The sequence below is a fragment of the Rhinolophus ferrumequinum genome, chromosome 3 (genome assembly GCF_004115265.2).
Source record: "Rhinolophus ferrumequinum isolate MPI-CBG mRhiFer1 chromosome 3, mRhiFer1_v1.p, whole genome shotgun sequence".
In the NCBI taxonomy this organism is placed as follows: Eukaryota; Metazoa; Chordata; class Mammalia; order Chiroptera; family Rhinolophidae; genus Rhinolophus; species Rhinolophus ferrumequinum.
In genome coordinates, this window is record NC_046286.1 from 54133485 (window position 1) to 54156832 (window position 23348).

The window sequence follows — 23348 nt, forward strand, 5'->3', positions numbered from 1 at the left end:
AAATGAATAGAGAAAACTTGTATGAGTTTAAAAGTGATTGTCATGCGGGGTGTCACGCGCGGGGGTCTCTGCTCCCGCTCCCCGCATAAGAACTGCAGGATATGGTGAGGCCAAAAAGGAACACCCACAGAGCCATACATAGCGGGGTCATACCACTAGTCTCACTAGCGACTGGGTTGGAGACACAGGAAGCAGGAGCCACATGATCCGCAACCTGCTGTCCTCTTCTCTGCCAACCAACCAACCCCTTGCTAACTGCAATCCACGCTTGCAGGCTCAGCCACCATCTTCTTTCTAGCCCCCATTTTCTGCCAGCGTAGCCACAGCAGTTATATTAGTGGCCGATGGCTCACTGGTTACAGCTGACGGCCATCCAATCACAGCTGACGGCCATTTACTACTTGAGCCAGCACCTTTCCACGTGAGGCTGAGAGCCTGGAAATTGCACTCCTGGCTCTGTCCCCACAGTGATAAAGGTTAGAAAGTAAAAGCTGAGTTTCTCGTTGGGTCACATGCATTCAATCCATGTTTGTCACATTTGGTCCACATCTCCTGTGAATGTCCTTATACAGCACTGGACTTCCAGAAAAAGCCGGAGACTCACAAACTTCAAGAGTTAGGGAAATATATTTTAAGTCAGTCTTTTTAAGTGTAAAAATGTTAGCTGAGAAAGTAAATTTCCATAACTGAATTTTAAAATTGAGTTTAAAAAAAATTTTTCTACTTAAAAAAAGGCACCATAAAACATTTATGGAACTATATAAAGAAATATGTCCAACATAATCTGAACTTCTTGATTATAATGTTTGAATCCAAATCTAGCATGTATTTTAATAATCCATTTGCTTTCCAACCAACTAAAATTTAAAGGAAAAACATATTTTATTTTCCCATATACAAGTGGTATAAAACTGTATTTGGTTTTCATCAGTCAGAAGCACAACTGCCTTTAACTAAAAACCAAATAAAGAAGAACACAGATGATACAGATTCCTTTAAATTAAAACATATTATAATATGTATATATGTGCATACATGCTGGAAAAAAATATACTCTGTAAGATGAAGTGAAATATGCATACCCTATTGATATAACAAGGCTGAGGTACATAAATTTAGCCTAGATCACACAATACCTCAACAAAACTTTTTTTATCCATAAAATAATCCATTGAAAGGAGCTGTTAGATGGAACAACAAAAACTTTTATCCAAGGTTTTAACCCTTTTTTTGACTTTCTTTTCTGCATGATCCTCTCTCAAAAGATAAACGGTATAGTTTTCGTATTTGTAAATATCGTACTTTCACGCCGTGTTCCTATCGTCCTCAGAAACAATTCATTCCTTCGGCTCTTCACGCACACCGGGGTTGGTGGAGGCTTTTGCTGGGACATCTGCTTCCCCCTCAAACACAAGCTCGGCGGGGCCTGGGTGCGGGTGCTTCACAGCATGAGCTGCATAGTTAAGGCTGGTGTTTTCAATCCAATGCCAGTAACCTGAAAAGGGGTTGTAGAGCATTCCTGCCACAGTTTGAACTGAAAGACCATCTGGAAAAAAAATATCAGAAAGAGTAGATTCAATAAATGTTTACCTTCCAAGTACAAAGAGTCTCATGCAACTCTCCATGTTAAAAAAGGATTCTTAACTCAGTGGGCAAAAATGCTTTGTAACCACGTACTGATCATTCTTTACTGTAGCATAGACCGTAAACTCTAAACTGTAAAGCCAACTGCTTCGGTTCAAATCCCAGCTCTGGCACCTAGTAGATGACGACCCTGAGCAAGTCATTTAATCTTTCTGAATTTCAGTTTTCTCACGTGGACAGAACATATAGAGTTGTTAGAATTAGATGAGAGATGTGTGTAAAGTAACACAGTGCTTGGAATTTAATAAGTACTCAATAAACATTAGTTGTTAGAAAATACCTGCCAACAAGTGGTTGCTCCTATAAACCACCTTTAAAATACTTTTTCTACTCTATTTTCAACAAGCTTACTTGCAAAAATCTTTAGAACTTACTACCTTGCATTGGGCTGATAATATTCCAGTAAAACCAAGTTTATTGATATACTGTTCTGTGAACTAAAACCATGAGACATATATAAGTTGACTCTAAGTATTTAAGAGGAATACCAAATGCCAAATAAATGAACTGACAGATGTTATTACTTGACAGGAATGCAACACGTAAATCGAGTGCTCATGATGCGTAAAGCAGAGCTAGGCAATGTGGAGAGTACCGAAAGGAGACAGAGCTTGACTTCAAGGGGCTTACAGGCCAGAAAGGGGCTTACAAACACTAAAATAACCACAATACAAGGCATGCTATAAGTACCATAAAATACCTGAAAAGTGGCAAGGGAGTTCAACATATATCTGAGTATAAGGAAAAATAATATCTAAGATAAGCTGATACAAGGAGGGCCTCAACCGGACAAATTAAGCACGTGTAAGTATCAGACATTTGTACCTCGTCCTTAAACAAGTGAAGACGAAACAGCCAAAAAGTATTCACTGATCATATGATTTGCTTGGCCCTGGATTAGGCGCCACAGGTGAGAGGGAGCTAATGTCTAGTACTTAATTTTAACTTCAAGGAGTTTATGACCTAGTTGAGGAGATGAAACCAACATCCAAACAATAGTGGCCTATTGAATTAAGTGTGAGGTTGTGTGATTAATAATTACAGGTACATTAAAAGTTCAGCTAGGCCTTGAAAATTGGAAAAATGCTTAATACTTACTTGATTCCAGAATGCTCTCTAGCTTTTCAGGTGAAACAAATTTCTCCCAGGTATGAGTACCTTTTGGTACAATACCTGCAATTTGCTCTGCAAAAACAATTCCCAAGGCATAGGACAGCTGTGTTTTGTTGATTGTAGTAATGAATAAAGAACCACCGGGCTAAAATAAATGTACGTATAGAAGTAAAAATTTAAATGTCAGGAGTATCATGTTGGTAAAGGCTTGGCTTCCCCCACCCTCCTCCTTCCTTCCAAATAATCTAAGTGCAGCTAAGATACATAAATATGAATAAAATATAATTTATCAAAATAGTATTTTTTTCTCTTGGGAAATTCATTACTAAAGGTAGTCCACTACAAACGCACTCACTGAGTTTATGCAACCGTGCTTACAAGTCTTGAAATCATACATTACTATGACTTATATTTATGCTTTAAAATGCATCAACACTGTTTTCTCTTTGGGTGCTAAGCCTGTCTAACTTGTTTGGCACAGCTTACAGCTCATATCTTGGGCGGGCGAGCAACTCCAGGAAGTGTTCTTTGACAAAAACATTAATGATTAAGGTTTGAAAGTTTTTTGGTCTTATTTTGATTTCACTAGTATAAAGAATATGAAGAGATCAAGATAAGCACTTAAATGAATACAAACCATTTATGGGATTGTTTAGTCTGACATTTTTTAGCCTGATGAGGATAAAATGCCAGAGTCTCTCCAAAATAATCATATTATTATATATGTGTGTGTGTAGTACATATACACACACATATATACAATAATATATATATATATATATGTAGAGAGAGAGAGAGAGAGAGAAAGAGAGACTATATCTCAAATATCACCCCAAAGGAAAAATAAGAGGAGGCCCTGAAATATTGGAATGTGCACTTAAATGAAATATAAGACACGATTTTATCACACATTGTAACTTTTCTCTGTAAAACTCCAGTACTCTAACATATCTTATATTAAGAATCACTTATGTGTCAATTACATCTTAATAGAGCTAGGAGGAAAATCACTTATGAATATCTAATCGGTGTTCTACAAAGTCTTACTCTAAGGAAACAGAGTAGTGAGCAATAGTCATTTGTTTTGTTTATTTTATATTTTTGGCTATTTTAAAAAAAATTTTCCATTAAAGCAAACGTTAGTTTTAAATTCCACAATATCAGCATTTCTCATATGTGAAAGAACCTCCACTCATATATACTGACTGACACACAACACAAATAGTAATAATTAAGGAGTTTTGCTTGGAAAATAGGAGATAAGCCTAATAAAACTCATTTAAGAGGAAACACCAAGAAATGATTACAGATTGAAGGAGACTAAGGAGACACGGTAACAAAATGCAATGTAGGATCTCTATTGATCCCTGCAACAGAAAAATGACATTAGTAGAAAAACTAATGAACTTTAACAAGGTCTGTAGTGTAATTAATAGTATAATGTCAGTGTTAATTTCTAGTTTTGAGAAATGTGCCATGGGTGACATACAGGACTAGGGCTAGGCGAGGTGAGGGAGGTGCCCAGGGCACAAAACTGAAGGAAGCACTCTCTGTGGGGTGTGCAAACGCAGGACTGGCACTGACGAGCACATGCCTCCTTCACTTATGTGCTATAGATGCCTCACTTGCCTCACCCTAGTTCCTATCCTTATTATGAAAATTGTTAACAGTAGGGAAACTGGGTGAAGGGTATATGCGAACATGCTACACTACTTTTGCAACTCTTCTATGAATCTAAAATTCTTTAAAAAGAAAAGCTATTTTTAAAAAGCACTGTTTAGCGTTTTATTCTTTTAGCTCGTGGCCTTAGGGTGTTATCTGTTGAATACATAAACAACAGAGTTGACATAGTAATAATAATATTTATTAAAATTTGGAACCACTTTCAGAGGACTACGTCTGTGGCAAATTATATAAGCGTAATAATATAATGGAAAGAACCATGCTTGAAATCAAAAGGTGAAGATTTTAAGCTCCACATAACTGCCTAGTGACCTCTGACATTTCCCAAATTCTGATCTTCATTGGTCAAAGGCAGTGATAACAATGCCCACCTTGCCTTCCTAACCTGGTTGTAGGTAATATCAGGGGAGATCACATGTATGAAGTATTCTTTTATAAGCTGAAAACTGTTATACATAACACAGAGTTACTTAAATGCTAAGTCAATTTATGCTAATGATGGTTTTCATTGATTTTCAAGTATTAATCAAAACCAACTTCTTATTAGTTGTCATTCAATGTCTATTAGGTATTTAATTTAGACTTTACCAGTGTAAAACTACCATTCTAAATCTATTGGTTGTATTATAATGTTCAGCACCAACATTTTTAAACCTCTCTAGACACTGAAATACTGGATCTGGAAAACGCCGGTCCTGAGGGCAAGCTTAAAGGCAGAAGCAATCTTCAGCAGAGATGCTGTCCCATAATCCTGGCTTCCTGGTTTCAAGTATTATGAAACATTTATTGCTATGGGTACATACACACATTGAAAAGAGAAAACAAACAAGTAAACTCCATAAGTCTTACTTTTAACACTTGACAGCAGCACTGTATAAATGTTTCTAGATCAATCACATGTTCTACCACTTCAGAAGCTACGACACCATCAAAGGTTTCTGTAGTCTCTCCCACAATCTCTTCCAGGGAACATGCTCTGTACTCTATCCTCTTATCCAGGACTGGATCAAATGATTTATGGCGCTGTGCTGTTTTAATGTTTTCATCCACAGGGTCAATTCCAATAACTGAAGCTCCAAGCCGCCCTAGAGGCTAATGGCATAAAAAACCGTTACCAGCAGGAAGAAAATAGAACACGTTAGCGATTAAAAAGGAAATAAGATTAACCACGAGGGGATAATCATTGGAGATCATTTATGGGTACAGGGAAGTTCATGGTACCATTTTCTCTAGTTTGTACACGTTTGAAAATTTCCAAATAAACAGCTTAAAAGTGACAATAGGGGCAGCCGGATAGCTCAGCTGGTTAGAGCGGGAGCTCTGAACAACAGGGTTGCTGGGAGCTGCGCCCCCTGCAACTAAAGACTGAAAAAACGGCAACTGGACTTGGAGCTGAGCTGCGCCCTCCACAACTAGATTGAAGGACGACTTAGAGCTGATGGGCCCTGGAGACACACACTGTTCCCCAATATTACCCAATAAAATTTAAAAAAAAAAAGTGAGAATAACATAGCAAGAAAAAACTTACCAAGAACTACTTGGGAATAGTGAAAAAAGTTTTGTCTACATTCTCTAGGTACATTTATATGTACATAATACAGTATCAACACATTTAAAGTGCAATAAATGTACTGTAAAAGCCACAAAAATTTCTGACATTCAAATTGTCTAAAGAACAATTTTTTTCTCAATAGTTGTTTTCTGTGACTGATCAGAAATGATTCTTCATAGCTAATTCTTCTTTCGACTTTTATATTCAATCACTTCCCATGACATGCCCAAGTTTCTAAACACAGCCTTAATTTTTATCAAAACTTGCATAGCATTTATTTTATAACTCTTTAGTCAATAAGTTAAAAGTATGAATCAAATTATTTTAGCTGCAGAGACATAGTTCTGCAACAATAGACTGAGAAAATTGTAGAACACGTATAGTAAAATCTTACTCATCTACCGCTTGATACAGCACATATTTATGATTCTGGGGGATGTATTTTCATATAGTTTACATTTCCTTTAATGTTATAATTGATATCAGAAAAAAACTGCCATGGCAGTTCTATCCCACTGCCATACGAAGAACATGTTTTCTGTGCATGTAGAAACTTAGCTAAGTATCAAAGGCATCTGTTTGGTGGTCAATTTGGCTGTTATAGACCTTGACAGAAACATCCCATTGAACATTCTTCACTTAAATATTTATATCCTATACTGCTGCTTAAAATATCTTTCAAAGATCAGATTACGATGCTGTATTGAAAAAAATTGTATTCTTTTTTTTACAAGAAAAATACAAAATAGAGCTGCAGGACATACATTTACTATAAGCTAAAGCAAACCTTCACAGGGAGAGGGAGTATTCTTCCAAGTACTCTAAGGCACCTGAGAAGGGAAGAGACGCACAGCAGGCAAAACTCTGTCAGGTTTTGATACCAAAGCAAGTGCAGAAGGGCAGTTTATCATCGCATCTAAATCAGTGAAAATTACTTAATCTCTTGGGATGGAAGAGACAAAATTTTCAAAGCTATTCAAATGACCAGTGACTCATATTTGTATTAAAAAAAATCCTTCATTATAATTTTCTGAAATTTTATTATATTTTTTAAGAAAAACTATGTATTCCTTTTATAATCATAAAAATATTAAACACATTAGGCATTTCTCAAATGAACAATATTATTTGTTAAAAGGATAAATGAGGCATAAGCCCATTTCTCAATTTTTTTCTCCCAGTTAAAAATGGCAGGAAAATTGAAAATCACTTACTTCAGTTAACAATCCACCACCACAGCCAACATCAAGAATCTTCATCCCAGACAAAGGTTTTCCTGGCTGGTGATTAGCAACTGTTTTTAAAAGATTGTCTCTTCAAAAAAATTCAAAACATATAAGAAGTATTAATTTTATCAATTAAGTCTTAAAAGTGAACATTAACTCTCATTTCTTCAAGGAAACATTAAACTCTCATTTTAAATGGATTATTGATGTTCTGGGTAAACAGGTCTTTTATTTTCAGCATTGCTGGAAATGACTATGTTTCATTTGTAAGATATTTTTAATAATCAAAAGTAGGAGGTTTAAAGTAAAGTTTTTGAATTAATCTAGTAATAATTACATTTTAATTATTAGTTTAGTCATAATCTAAGAAAAACTTTAAAACTAATCCATTTTAGATCAACCCAATTTTATTTGCTTGAGATATCACGTCACCTATTAGCTACATTGTAGTACTTGCTACACCCATTTCACGTCTGCAACCAATAGGTTATTTTACATGGCTTAGAAAAAGCAAATTGAAATCTGTATTTTCAGAATTTGCCTCTATTCCCTTCTAAATTGAGTCTCCTTTAATATTCTAGGTTAGTGGTGTTTTCATAATCATGTTAACAGGCGTCCAAATCAAGTAAACTTAATTCTAAGGTAATCATGGTAATACTTTGCCACATGGGCAAACATAAGCACACATGCATGTGCACTCACACAGAGATATATATCTAACAGTATTGTAAACTAAACTTTTAAGTTGGACTATATATGAATTTTAATTATATTTATATTAAAATAATGTTATACCAGGGTGCCAGAGAATGTATACAAATGGTCACTTTGGTAAATGTTGCTGTAGGAAAGATGAAGAAAATTTGCCTTCATTGATTGATGTGAGCTTTTGTCTATTAGCTTTTGTCTGTTCCTGATGTGAGGTGATTTCTGTGCTGTGATCAGGGTTTGAGTAAATTCCCCCTTTGGTCTCATTCTCCCAAGCAAGGGAGATATGAGATGATGTTTGCTGTTCTGTCTGTGCTGTGAGGTGATGGTTAGCTTATGGTTAAAGAAATTCTTAATCAGGGGTTGAGAGAATTCCCTCTTTGTTCTGTCTGTTTCGCCCACATCAGCAGATGAAGTAAAAAGGTAGCTAAGTTATATCAGGACGACGTGACAGGCACGTTGCCAGGCTTTGGAAGGCCTTGGGTTGATGGTCCCAAGCAAGAACAGTAGATACTGCTTGTCCGGATTAACTGGCCCTTCGGCCGGATGGGCAGCATTCATATCAGTAACTGCTGGACCCTCCCGGAACGGGCGATTCCTTGAGTGGGAAGGCAGGAACATAAAACTTGGCTCTGGGGTGCATCTAAAGAGATATATAAAACAGACCTCAGGTGAATTGATATTGACTGATTGCTGTTTCAAGAGATTGCTATTTAGAAGATTTGCTGTTTCACAACTGCTTTTCAGGATTGGATTGTTCAGAATAAGAGATCGGAATTTGCCTCAATGGACAGTAGAGACTTCTTTTGTTGGTGAATTGTCATCATTCTAGCATCTTTGGGACCTTGTATGTAACTTGCAGCTTGCAGTATCAGAAGACTTCCTAACTTCCAACAACAACAGCAACAACAACAACGCCAACAGCCCCAGCATTCTTGGGAACTAGCAAACAGTGGTGTGGGAGACGCCTGGGTTTCTCTCAGCTGCAGACTTGGCAAGGTTTTGATTCCTCACTTTTCCAGTGCTGTTCTCTCCGTTTGGTGAGCTTTGGGCATCTACTGTAATAGTTACTATCCTATAAAGCTTATTACTGCTTTTGGATACTCCTTACTGATGTTATTTGTGTATTTAGCCAAGCGATTTTTGATCAATTGTAAACATATGTTGGGATCTCTTAAACTTATATGTATGTGTACTCCTTTGACATGACATTGTTATCAATGTATATAGTTTAGTCTTAACCACCTTTACTTTCTGTCATTAGCACATTCTATTCATTGCCTTTGTCTTTTGCTATTGCATACTGCTAAATAAATTGATTCGATATTGATAAATAAATTAATTAGCCCCACTCTAGCGTGTGTCCCGTCCCCCCCTTTTCTTTTCCCCGCTCGTCATTACAGTTGCTCAAGCAGTAATTTGCCGTAATCAGAAGTGTCTGGACACTGATGGTAACCACTTTGAGCACCTCTAGTAATTGCAGAAGTCAAACGTGACTTGTATTCATCTTTTGCTGTTGGTATATATTGAGTATTACAATTTTAATAGTTTTTTCCTTCCTTAAAATGTGTATACATTTTTTTGGCACCCTCTGTATATAATAAGGATATCTTAGGATATCTTTTATTGCTACTAAAATTAATTGATGTCTAAGAATAACCTAGATGGTGGTTAAGTAGATCATTTCAGAAGGTTGTAATATACAGAAAGGACTGATTTCAAATGAAGTCCAATCCGTTCTTCACACATTGGCCAAAATGACTCCTTTATGTCATAATTTAGATCACATCACTTCCCTTCGATGGCTTCCAATTATGCTCACAATAAAATTTAAACTTCTAACCATAACGTGTACTGCCCTGGGTGATATGTTTTAGTGTGATGTCTAAATGATGGTATCACAGTAGTTTGAATAGAATAATTCTCAATCTGAGAATATACCAAAACTATCTGGAAGGGTTGCTAAAACATAGTCTGCTGACCACCAAAGCAGTAGGTCCAGGGCAAGACCTGAGCATTTTGTATTTCTAACAAGTTCTCAGGTAAAACCGATGTTGCTAGCGCAGGGCCTACACCTTGAGAACCACTGATCTAGCCTAACAGAATGACATTTCACTTTTCTCTGCCTTAGTGTTTCAGTGATCACAAATTCAGTGGTAATAAAAAGGTAACAGTATTTCTCTTTTTGACATACTGGTTCTGGATGAACCACCAAAAAACCATCAGCAAGTTCCTTGAGGGCAGTCTGAGTCTGATATTCTGTGTCTATTACAGAGCCTTGCCCATGCCATCTGCTCAAAAATGTTCAATGAATAAATAAATAAATGGACATAAGAATGAATGAACAATTTCTTGATAAATGGAGTCTGATGAGCCCTTGCCTTTATCTCCCACGGCAAACTATAAGTCCCTGAAGTACAGGGACTATATTTCAAATGATGAATATCTTTGTAGCTTCTATGGTATCTGGCCCCCAAGCTCTATACAACATAAGTGTTCCATAAATACTTGCTGAATTGAACAGTCTCAGTAGTAGTCACTTTATTAGGACTGCCTAAAGGTCAAAGTTGTTATAAAATGACCTTGACATCATAGGCCTTTAGTTCTTTTCATAAGGATTTAGTTCTAATTAACCTGATAATGTCCAAAAATGCTTCAAATTAATTTATGAAAGCAGCCCAGAACTTGGATGTTATTTAAAAATATTAATGGTTTCAAACAATGGATATTGAAGAGAATCTTCCTAATTTCTAAAGCAAACTTAAAACAGCATTTTGAACCTAAGTATAAATCAAGAGAAAAATGAACTCAAAAGAAGAAGAATTATTAAAAAGGGTTGCATTTTGAAAGACAGACTTTCTGGCACGTTACCTAATAAATGGCACCCTAAGGTCGTTCATAGAATGAAGAGGTGCATATACTCCTTGCTCATCCCACCACCTGTGAGCCAGGGCCAGGAAGGTTTTCACCTCACTGCTGTCTACAGTGGTTTGAGAAGTACTGTACCGTCTTGTCCAAGGGTACCTAAGAGGTCAAAATGAAGAGCCAGGAAAAAAATCCTGTTTTAAAACATGTAACATGGATATATTATGTAGAAAGATACTCTAATTTACAATTTATTAGAGTCTAAATACTCATTTTTGATGTTTCAAAATGAAGTTTTCTTATCATCACATTACTTATAAATATGGTATACACATATATATCACAGATGAAACAAAATCAATTTGCTTTCAAAGTAAGTTACGATGAAAATGAAACTATAAAACTTGGCCTTCTGGGTCACATCTGATAACAACAACAACAACAACAACAACAACAACAACAATAATAATAGCAGCTGTAGAAGTAACCATTTAATGAGCACTTACTAAACGCCAATACTATTTAAGAACTCCACACATGTCATATGTCATCTCATTTAATCCTCCCAGAAATTTTCTAAGGGACTATTATCCCCATTACACAGATAAGAAAAGGGGGGCTCAGGGAGATTAAGTAAGTGGTGCAGCCAGGATTTGCAGCAGATGGCCTCCAACTTCTCCATTTCTACTGCCATCATCCAAACCAAGCTCCCATCATCTCTAGCTTACGTTTTGTCCTAGCCTTTGAGTGAGACAGCCTACTCCCTACCTCATCCCCTTCTAATCTGTTCTCCACAATCAGTCACTACTCTCCTCATCCTACCCGCTTCAGCCAGATGGGTCTTGTTTCAGTGCTATGAACTGACCATGCCTGCTCCTTCCTCGAGTACTTTGTATATATTGTTCCCTCCAACTGGACCATTATTCTCACATTCCCCCTTCCCTCCTCTACACACCTAATTAATTTCTTCCCATCTTTCAGCTTTGAATGGAATGTCTTCCCTGAGAAGTCTTCCCTGATTCTCAAAACTGGGTTATATTACCCTATTTTAAGTCCTATAAAACTTTATACTTCTTCATGGGGCTATGTGATTATTTGATCATGTCTCCCCATTAAAACATAAGCACTATGAGGGCAAGGCATGGACTGTCTAGCTTACCATTTTATTCCTAGTGAGTGACTAGCACAGTTCCTGGAACACAGTTGGTGCTCAGGAAACATTTGTCAAATGAATAGCCTGAGGGAGGAGGCCCAGAAAAGTATAATTAACCTTAAAAAAAATTTTTTTTAATTAGATGGGATCAAACAGGCAACTAAATAGGCATCAGACAGACAACTATACTGAATTCCAGATCCAAGTACATGATAGGAAAATTGTCCAAAGGTTCTTGGGTAAAAGAGAATAAGGTTGTTAGGTAAGAATAGGTAATGCCATTCAAATTTTCTCTATGTTTTTCTTAGCTTCATAGAATACATTCTATATTGATTAGTTATTAACATTTTAAGAGTTAAATGTCACTTTTCTTTAATATTATATTATGAGTATTACCCTCCTTTTCAATGCTTCATGAAAAATAAAGGACTAACTTACAATAGATAACAGTCAGTGGGTGCTCAGTTGACTAAAGAATGATTTTGCACACACCAAATCTTAAAAGAGCTAGCTCCTTTACAAGTAGAAGCATGCACTCATGCCTTAACTCTATGCATTTACAAGGTTAGAAGTTGGGTTTATAAAGTAAGAATACAGAAAGACATCACGTTGATTCAATCTTACTACCTAAAACGTATACTTATTCACCTTATCATACTATTTTATGACACACCCAAATGATTTATAATTTTAAGCACTGCATTATTTGTGTCCTGTCATAAAAATATTGAGGAAGTAAAAAGTACTTCTTCAAGTAATATAGTCTTATATTAAAAATACAACTTATCTCTGAATATGGATGAAGGGTACACACCATATACTGTATTACAATTTTTCTGTGGGTTTGAAATATTCCAAATTTTAAAGTTGCTGGAAAAATAAGAAAATTTAAATAAATAAAAGCAACCTAGTTAAACCACATGAGCTATTATGTACTGACAGGGTTTATTAAACACAACCAATACAAAACTATTATTGCACATAATTATGAAAATATTTGCCACAGGAATGAATAAACTTACCTGTAAGTTTTCATTGTATTCAAGCAGGCAAAAGTCATTCTATAGGATCTGGAACACATGATTCTGTATTCTTGGAAAACCCATGGTTTAATTTTTAGAGTCCAACTGAGCTGATTCTCCGAATAAACTGAAAAAAAATTAAATGTCTAGAGAAAGCATTGCACAGTAAGAATCCTTACTATGCATGTACTTGAAGAAACTATTTTATATGGCAATTTTATATTACAATTGATAAACAAAGGATTCTTTTCTTAATTTTGGATTTTATTCTAAAATATACAATAAAGATGTTGCATTCTGCCATCTAACTCTAATCAGACACTTCTGCAATTTAATTAGCAAAATTAAGTAATGCATATTTAAGTTTTTCTTGCCATTAGTTTTTACATCCACATTATGCTGCACGAAATTATAAAACAATGATATTTAAATTAAAACTACATTACCTTTTTTTTTTTTTAGGGGAACAGGACTTTATTGGGGAACAGTGTGTACTTCCAGGATATTTTTCCAAGTCAAGTTGTTGTCCTTTCAGTCTTAGTTGTGGAGGGCGCAGCTCATCTCCGGGTCCAGTTGCCGTTGCTAGATGCAGGGGGCGCAGCCCACCATCCCTTGCAGGAGTCAAACTGGCAACCATGTGGTTGAGAGTCCACTGGCCCATGTGGGAATCGAACCGGCAGCCTTCGGAGTTAGGAGCACGGAGCTCCAACCACCTGAGCCACCGGGCCAGCCCTACATTACCTTTTAAATTAAGGTAATACTGATTCTGAGATTATTTGTCAAAACCAGTTCAAATTCTGTCACTTTCATGTTAGCTATATGAAATGGATTTATACATATGCTCAACACTCTTTACAGAACAAAAAATGTCTTATTAATAAATACTCATCCAGTCTATATATTCAAACTTACGTTATGAACTAATACTCTACTGCAGAACATTCAATTGTTTAATAAACATTTAGACAAAGTAGACCTTAGAGCAAAGAAAATTACTATGGAAAATTATTATGATAAAAAGGATGACCCACCAAGAAGAGAGTGCAATCCTAAATGTGTATGTGCCAAACAACAGACTTCCAAAACACATGAAGCAAAAGTAGACTTGAAAGGAAAAATAAGGATATCTACAACTATAGTTGGAGACTTCAACACACCTTTTTCAGTAATTAATAGAACCACTAGACAAAAAAATGAGCAAGGATACAAAAGAACTGAACAAGACCATCAACCAATAAGATCTAATTGAAATTTATAAAACATTTCACCCAAACAAAAACAGAATATACATTCTTTCAAGCATGCATGGAGCACTCATGATAGACCATGTCCTGGGATATAAAACAAACCTTCACAACTTTAAGAGAAGTGAAATCATATAAAATATGTTCTCTGAGTATAATGGACTCAAAGTAGAAATAAATAACAGAAAGATAACATGAAAAGAACAAAACACTTACAACACAATTCTAAACAATCCATGAGTCAAAGACAAAGTCTCAGGGAAATAAAACTAAAATAAATTAAAATATATAATATATAAAAATCCGTGGACATAGCTAAAGCAGTAATTAGGGAGAAATTCATAGCACTAAACACTCATTTTAGAAAAGGCAAAAGATCTCAAATTAATAATCTAAGTTTCTACTTCAACAAATAAGAAAAGAGAGTAAAATAAATCCAAAGCAAGCAGAAAGAAGGAAATAATACTGATAAAAGTAGAAATCAATGGCATTTTAAAACAAAACGAAATAGATAAATCAAGTAAAAAGTTAACTCCTGCCTTCTACAGCTAGATGGAAAACAACTACTTGACTTGGAGCTGATGGATCTTGGAAAAATACACTTAAAGTTAAAAAACAAACAAACAAACAAAAACGTTAATTCCTTGCAAAGACCAATAAAACTGATAAACTTCTAGCAAGGCTGACAAAGAAAGAGAAGACCTAAGTTACTAACATCAGGAATGAAAGAGGGGATATCACTTATGAAGCCAACAGACATAAAAAGGATGATAAGGAACAACTCTACACAGTGAAATTCTTACAAATTTAGACAAAATGGACTAATTCCATGAAAATCACCAAAACCCATGCAAGATGAAACAGGTGGCCTGAATAGTCCATAACTACTAAAGATACTGAATTCATAATTAAAACCTTCTGAAAAAATAAATCTCCAGGCTCAGATAGCTTCATTTTTGGTGAATTCTACCAAACACTTAAAGGAGAAAAAACAACCAGCTCTACCCAATCTCTTCCAAAAACAGAAGAGTGAGGGACATCTCTCAATCCATTTTATAAAATTAGAATTACTCTAATACAAACACCAGACAAAGATGGTACACCAAAGAAACCACAGACCAATTTCGCTCAGGAACAGAACAAAAATTCTCAACAATTAGTAAATGGAATCCAGCAATATATAAGAAGAATACTAAAGGACAACCAAGTGGGATTTTTTCAGCTATGCAACACTAGGTCGTATTTAAAAAAAAAATCAATGTAATCTACCATATTAATAATCAAAAGAAGATTGATATGGACAAAACATTTGACAAAACCACACCCACTTATGATTAAAAATTCTCAGCAAACTAAGAATGGAAGGGAAATTCTTCAATCTATAGAGCATCCATAAAAACCCTCGCTTACATAGTGCTTAATGGTGAAAGACTAAGTGCTTTACCCCTAAAATCAGGAACAAGGCAAGAATGTCCATTCTCAGGACTCCTTTTCAAAACAGTACTAAAAATTTTAGCCAGTAAACTAGGCAAAAACAAACCAAAATCCAAGGAAATAAAAGACATACAGAATGAAAAGGAAGAAATTAAACTGTCCTTAGTTGAAAAAAAAAACTCTTGGAACTAATATGTGAGTTCAGCAAGGTCACAGATTACAAGGTCAACACACAAAAAGTCAACTGTTTCTGTATATTAATACTAACAATAAAAAATTGGAGAGGAAAATCCACACGCTGTGTCATTTAAAATGAGTCCAAAAAAGAATAAATTACTTCCATTGTTGTGTTAGGTTGGTGCAAAAGTAACTGCGGTTTAAAAGGCTAGAAATTGCAAAAACCACAATTACTTTTGTACCAACCTAATATAAATGTGAAAAGGGTCTGTATGCTGAAAATTTATATAAAATACTGATAAAAAGAAATCAAAGACAACCTAATAAATGGCGAGACTCAACATGGATTGGAAGAGTCAACATCAATTCTCCCCAAATTTATCTATTTGTTTAACACAATTCTTATCAAAAGCCCAAAAGTCATTCTTTTGTAAATACAGATAAGCTGATTGTAAAATTGATGTGAAAAGGCAAAAGAAATAGAATAATGAAAACAATACTGAAGAATAAAATTACAGGAATCACAATAACCAATCTTAAGACTTACCAGAGAACTACAGTAATCAAGACAGTGAGGTATTGGAGAGGGGACAAACACAAACATCAATGCAACAGAAGAGAATCCAGAGATAGACCAAAAAAGTTCACCCAGCTGGTTTTTTGACAATGGTGCAAAAGCAGTTCAATGGAAGAATAGTCTTTTCAATAAATGTTGTTGACACAATCAGATATTATAAACAAAAAAGAAAACTTCAACCTTAATCTCAAATCTTATACAAAAATGAACTCAAAATGGATTATTGACCTGAGTACAAAACTATGAAACTTTTAGAAGAAAATAGAGGAGAAGCTCTTCATGATTTAGGATTAGGCGTAGAGTTCTGACAAAAACACAATCCTTAAAAAACGTGATTAAATTGGACTTAATCAAAATTGAAAACTTTTGGGGCCGGCCCGGTGGCTCAGGCAGTTAGAGCTCCATGTTCCTAACTCCAAAGTCTGACGGTTCGATTCCCACATGGGCCAGTGGGCTCTCAACCACAAGGTTGCCGGTTCAATTCCTTGACTCCCGCAAGGGATGGTGGGCTGCGCCCCCTGCAACTAGCAACAGCAACTGGACCTGGAGCTGAGCTGCGCCCTCCACAACTAAGATTGAAAGGACAACAACTTGACTTGGAAAAAGTCCTGGAAGTACACACTGTTGCCCAATAAAGTCCTGTTCCCCTTCCCAATAAAAAAATAAAATAAAAAAGAGACGACCCAAATAAAAAAAAAAAATTTGAAAACTTTTGCTCTGCAAAAGACCCTGTCAAGAAAAAGAAAAGTCATAGAATGGAAAGAAATATTTGCAAATATATCCCACAAAGGACTTATCTCTGGAATATATGAGGATATTCTTTAAACTCAACAGTAAAAAACAAAAAACTCCCATTAAAAACAAACAAACAAGTAATACAATTACAAAATGGATGTGGACATTATAAAATGGGTATAAACAGACAGGAACATACATCTCATCAAAGAGGATATATAATACAAATGCAAATAAGCACGAGAAGATGTAAATATCAATAGCCATTAGAGGAATACAAATGAAAGCCACTACATGTCTATCATATTGGCTAAAATTTAACCATCCTGATATTACCAAGTGTGGACCAGAATATGAAACAACTAGATCTTTTACATATTGGTGGTGGGAATGTAAAATGGTACAGAAACGATGGAGAGCAGTTTAGCCATTTCTAATGAAGGTAAATATACACTTATCATACAACACAGGATTTGCATTACTGGGCAAAATTTATTTATCCCAGAAAAGTGAAAACAACTTCTATCCACACAAAAATCTGTACACAAATATTCATAGCAATTTTTTCATCATAGTCAGAAACTGGAAACCACCAAAATATCCTACAATAGGTGAATGGTTAAACAAACTGTGGTATATCTGTATCATGAAATACTCAGAAATCAAAAGGAATGAACTATTGATACACAGAATAACTTGGATGGATTTTACACTGAGTGGGGAACAAAAGACAATTTCTAAAGGTACATACTGTACGATTCCATTTACATAACACTCTTCAAATGGCAAAATTATAATAATGGAGAACAGCTCAGTGATTGCCAAGGGTTCAGGGTGGGGCTAGGGTCTGACTATGAAACAGTCCCATATCCCGATTGTGACAGTAATTACACAAATCTCTATGTGTGCTCACACACACACAATGAGTGCATGTAAAGGTGGTGAAATCCAAATAAGGTCTGTAATTTAGGTAACAGTATCATACTAATGGCCATTTCTGGCATTGACGATGTACAGTGGTTAGGTAAGATGTTATCACTGAGGAATTGGGTGCAGGTCATATGGAAATTCTCTGTACTATTTTTGCAACTTCTTGTCTTAAATTATTTCAAAATAAAAAATTTTTAAATTAAAAAGTATAAAAGGGAACACCACAAAGCACCTCTCCTACCCTTGACTATAATTATCCAGTTTTCCTCTCTGGAGGCAACCAGTGTTACTACTAGATTTGTAAGTAAGCTTCCAGAGATATGTTATATATATATATATCATTTTTGTATATCAATTTCTTTTATCAATCTCTCTTGTTTTATAAAAATGCAGCACAATATACACATTCTTCTGCACCTTGCTTTCTTTCACTTATCAATGTATCAGAGATTTTTTTCTTAACAGAGCATAAAGAACTTTTTTTTAGGGCTGCATGTATCCATTGCATGGCTATCTCATAATTTATTTAAGCAGTGCCCTATTAATGGACATTTACTTCGGTTATTTCTAATTTCTTGCTACTCCAAAAACATAAGACTCAATTACATAAGTAATTTCATGTATGTTTGAGAGTAACTGTAGACAAAATCCTAAGAATTGTGTCAAATGGCATGTGTATTTATAAATTTGTAATTGCCAGTCACAGATGTTGAACCTATTTGCAATCCCTATGATAATTTCTAGTGCTGGTTTCCCCACACTGATAATACATTGATAGTTACCCTCGCAATGTATTATCAAATGTTTTCATCTTTGCTAATCTAATAGGTGAAAATGCTATCTCTGTGCAGTTATAATTTATCATGAGTGAAGTTAAATGTCCAAGGTGATGGTATTAAGATGGGGCCTTTGGGAGGTGATTAGGTCATGAGGATGGAGTCCTGGTGATTGGTTTAGTGCCCTTATGAAAAAGATCCCAGAGAACACAGCAAAAAGGCTCCATCTATGACCAGGAAGTTGGCTCTCACCAGACATAGAATCTTGGGCTTCCCAGCCTAAAGACCTGGAAGAAATAAATTTCTGTAATTTATAAGCCAACCAGTCTGTGGTATTTCATTACAGTAGTTCGAATGGACAAAGACAAATGAGTATTTATATTTTGTGTCCTGTCTTTCCGTAGTCTCTGAATATTTTTCTCCTGATTTTTTGATGTGGTTTTAAATTTTGTTTTGTTTTTTTAATAGGCCCTTCACACTCTAGCCCAAATCCATTTCAGTGTTTTTAAAAGAAAAAAAAATGTGCTTCTAGGCTTTTGCTTATGTTATTCTCTCTTCTACCACTTCCATCTCTACTACCTACCTATCTGTACTACCTTTTAAGACCCAGCTCAAACACTGGGTCTTACTCCTTTATACCTAGGCAGGTAAGTGAGACATTACTGGAGAATTACATGAATTGTGATACATAGATAAGGATATGTAAGGTAGTAATAAGAAACTGAGCCTCGGAGCTTTTAACACTGTGCCTGCTCTCTACTCAGTGATGACCCCTATCTCCCTCACCTCCCATATCTCTGTCAAATTGTCCCTGGCATCAGTATTGCCAGAATTCTTAAGAGCTTTACAAACCACTTGACCATAACTGAGAGAAACTAATTCAGTTTGTATTAATAAATACAATGCTACCAATTCCTTCTGTACCTTGAATCTGTGGTGATTCTAGTATTTGAGACTTTAAAGGAATGAGGGGAAATTTCATCTCGTTCAAAAGTCATTTATCCAGCACCTATTAGGTACCACGCTGACAGTGACCAAGACCCCTACCCTGCCAATATCTTAGTTCCAGGATTCATCATGTATTATCTCGATTACTCTAAGGCCTTCCTGAGCCAAGTCTTGCCTGCCTCCGTCCCACTTTCTACACAGCTGCCAAATGTTATTTCTTAAACACAAGTCTAATTATGTTGCGCCTTCTGTAATTTCCCACTGTTCTCACGATAAAGTCAATCACAGGAGGTATACATGGCGTTTCATGAATTTAACACGGCCTAAAGGGTCTGCTCTCATCCTTTGCCACTCTCCACCCTCATCTCTAGCCCTCCATTCACTCTACTTTTCAAGGAACACTTTGCAGTCTCCCAGAAACCTCCTCACAGACATTCAAGCTGGTGCTTTGGCCACTCCAACTGCTTCTGGCAACTCTTTAAAGACAGCTCCCCAAATACTTGTTTAAGAAGTTTCCCGGGGCGGCCAGATGTCTCAGTTGGTTAGAGCGCGAGTTCTGAACAAGAGGGTCACCGGTTCGATTCCCACATGTGCCAGTGAGCAGCACCCTCCACAACTAGAGTGAAGACAACGAGCTGCCACTGAGCTTCCAGAGAGGCAGCCAGATGGCTCAGTTGGTTAGAGCGCGAGCTCTCAACAATAAGGTTGCCGCCGGTTCAATTCCCGCATGGGATGGTGGGCTGTGCCCCCTGCAACTAAAGACTGAAAATGGCGACTGGACTTGGAGCTGAGCTGTGCCCTCCACAACCAGATTGAAGGACGACTTGGAGCTGATGGGCCCTGGAGAATCACACTGCTCCCCAATATTTCCCAATAAAAAAAAAAAGTTTCCCTTCCCTAACATGTATCATATGCTCCTTCTATGTGCACTCCTAAAATCTGGAAATATATTGTTTTTTTTTTTCTCTAAATTCCTGATTATAAAAGACATGTTTACTAAAAAAAGAAAAAAGGAAAAAAATTTCAAAAAGTATACAAAGAATGATGAAATAGATCACCAACTGCACCACTGATAATCACTGCTAAAATTTTTGTCTCTATTCTCTCTATATCTCCATCTATATTTGTATCTCTATGTTCACAATACTGATTTGTAACTTACTTTAACACTATATCCTAATCATCTTTACATGTGGATACACGATTTAAACCACCCTTTTTATTGGTTACACTATTTTCCACTATATGAGTACCAACTTAACTCTATTGGTGTGCCTTTAAGTTTCCCATTTTTTTTGCTCACTCTATCCTTATCTTAGTTGTATTCTAACATTTTTTAAAAGAGACATTTGAAGTATCATTCATTTTAAAATTCCCAGTGCCTAGCATACGGGATTTATTAGAGTTTCATGTAAAGGATAAACTTAAGTTTCTGGTTAACATTGTGAGTTTGATAAACTGTCTTCTACAAGCATCAGGTTCAGTGTGTTGTTTTCTTGACCTTTGCTAACAGGCTGTTGTTGAATTAACCTACTAATCAAAAAGCAGTATAGCTGCCTTAAATTCTTTCTGATAAAAGGCAAGGTAAGTGCAAACAAAACACAAATACAATGCTATTAATAACTATGAGGCAACAGCTAGTGTCCCTCCCTGCCGCGGCAAAGGAAGAAGGCACACGACCTTGAGATTCTGGCAGGCACAGAGGGGTCGCCAGCTCGAGGAAGGAACTCAATCAAAATGAGACAAAGGTTGCTGGATCTATGGCGGGAGTGCACGGGCAGCGCTCTCCTGGGCCAGGACCACAGCCTCAGCTGTTTTTCCCAGCCTCTGGGAAGGGGAGGACGAGGACCCAGGCTGGCCGTCTATCGGACAGTGAGGGCAGGGAACGAAGAGAAGGGTCTTGCCCTGACCCCGCCGGGAGCCCCGCGACAGCCCGCCACCCTCTCCCGCGCGTGCGCACAACAGCTGGTCCGGACGGTGGGCTGCGAGCGAGGGATCACCACACTCATACACTCACCCGCCAACGAAGTTAAGCGAGGACAGCCAGCCTGTGAGCCCCAGCACCCAGACCTAAGTACTCCTAAAAAACCACTCCCGAAGGAGCTGAGCTTGCGGGCTCCCCACATCGCGACAGAAAGGATCCGCCTCTTTCCGGTCCCTCCCGTAAAAGATCCCCAACAGAAAGGTTCCGAGATCTACTCTCGCACCGTCAGGAGCCAACCTAAGCACGGTTGTATTAATCGGTGTTAAAATTTGTGACTAGTTATTCTTCACGCTCCACACTTGTCAAATTGTGTATGCAATTAAACTATAGAATGCTTCCATTATCATAAACTTTTAAGATCCTCTATTATGCCTATCCCTATATGACCACCACGTCAAACCTCAGGACCAAAGTAGCCATCTATCACGCTTCTACTTCATGCTATGTAATCTTTTATTCCCTGTAGCTCGATTTCGTATTTAACAGGTGTCTTCCAAGGGCATTTATACTCCTGTAACACTAATCCTAATTTAGATCACAAAAGCATGGAAGCACTTCTCTAAAGGTAGAATTGTATCCCATTTCAAGGTACCCAAATGTCAGAGGGCCATTTCAAGTCTAAATTGAAAATTTATTTTCTGCAACCTGATGTTCTGGACAGAGCATACATTACATAGGAGACTGTTAATTACTCAGACTAGGCAAACTTCATTTATTAGTACCGCTAGAAAGGTGATCAGTAACATTTTACTTCTAAATGTGTAAAAAGCCTTTCCTTGGGTAAGAACAGTAATAAATTTCCAACAATCACTGTGTATTTTTAGCAGGCAGGATCAAATTGGTAAACGGTTCTTTGAATTCGTGAAATTCACTGCTCAATAATGGTCTTTCACTTATGCTTCTTAGTAAAATATGGACCCCCTCCTAAGAGCTGTTGCAGACTTTACAGTCATCTCTTCAGAGCTCCTGTCAAGATAGCAGAAAGCTCTGCACAAAAGTACATTGAGCATGTGTTATATTTGTTGGAGCGACTCAAGGAAAAAGCAAAGTGCAAGGATGATTAAGTGAATTTCTAAGAGCTTTATTTAAATGTACTTGCTTTGAATGTACCACCTCCCTGGGCTTTAGGGCCTTCCCACTACATTTCAGTTTAACAAAAGCAATCAGTAATTTGTTTTAATATTAATACCAACAGGAAACAAAGGCCTCTTGAATACCCACTAGTTTGGATAAGCATCACAGTATTTTTCTTCTACAAATACAACAAAAGGCTTTTCCAATGACACTTAAATCTGAGTTGTGTTGGAAGGACTAGCAGTTGGAATGTGGCATGTGACCATTGTTGATTTCCCAGACCATCACTATGGTCTCACCCATAAACGTGTTGTAAACTAGAGCCTACATTTTGCTATAAGAAACTAAGTCTTTAGTATTTTGAAATTCAATTTTATAATTTTTACATATAAACTTTTTTCATTCAAGTTAAAGTGCTCCTTTGCAGCTAACAGCTTTATTCTTTTGAAATGATACACTACTACATCCATTCAGAGTTTAACTGATAAATTTTCATATTTATA

At 36.5% G+C, this 23348-nt stretch overlaps 1 protein-coding gene across 2 annotated transcripts; it reads right to left on the minus strand.

Annotated features, from left to right (window-relative positions):
- Positions 1 to 1209: 1209 nt before the first annotated feature.
- COQ3 (coenzyme Q3, methyltransferase) lies at positions 1210 to 21936 on the minus strand. Of its 2 annotated transcripts, none has more exons than XM_033103627.1 (7): positions 21805 to 21936; positions 12967 to 13093; positions 10798 to 10950; positions 7207 to 7306; positions 5290 to 5532; positions 2743 to 2902; positions 1210 to 1546 (listed from the first exon to the last, which is right to left on the minus strand). In XM_033103627.1, exons 1-7 carry the CDS (start codon positions 21911 to 21913, stop codon positions 1338 to 1340), a joined length of 1101 nt encoding a protein of 366 aa, XP_032959518.1. In that variant the 5' UTR covers positions 21914 to 21936; the 3' UTR covers positions 1210 to 1337. The 2 variants fall into 2 exon arrangements, with proteins under 2 accessions (XP_032959518.1, XP_032959520.1); XM_033103629.1 differs by lacking the exon at positions 21805 to 21936 and adding an exon at positions 19092 to 19113.
- Positions 21937 to 23348: the final 1412 nt, after the last annotated feature.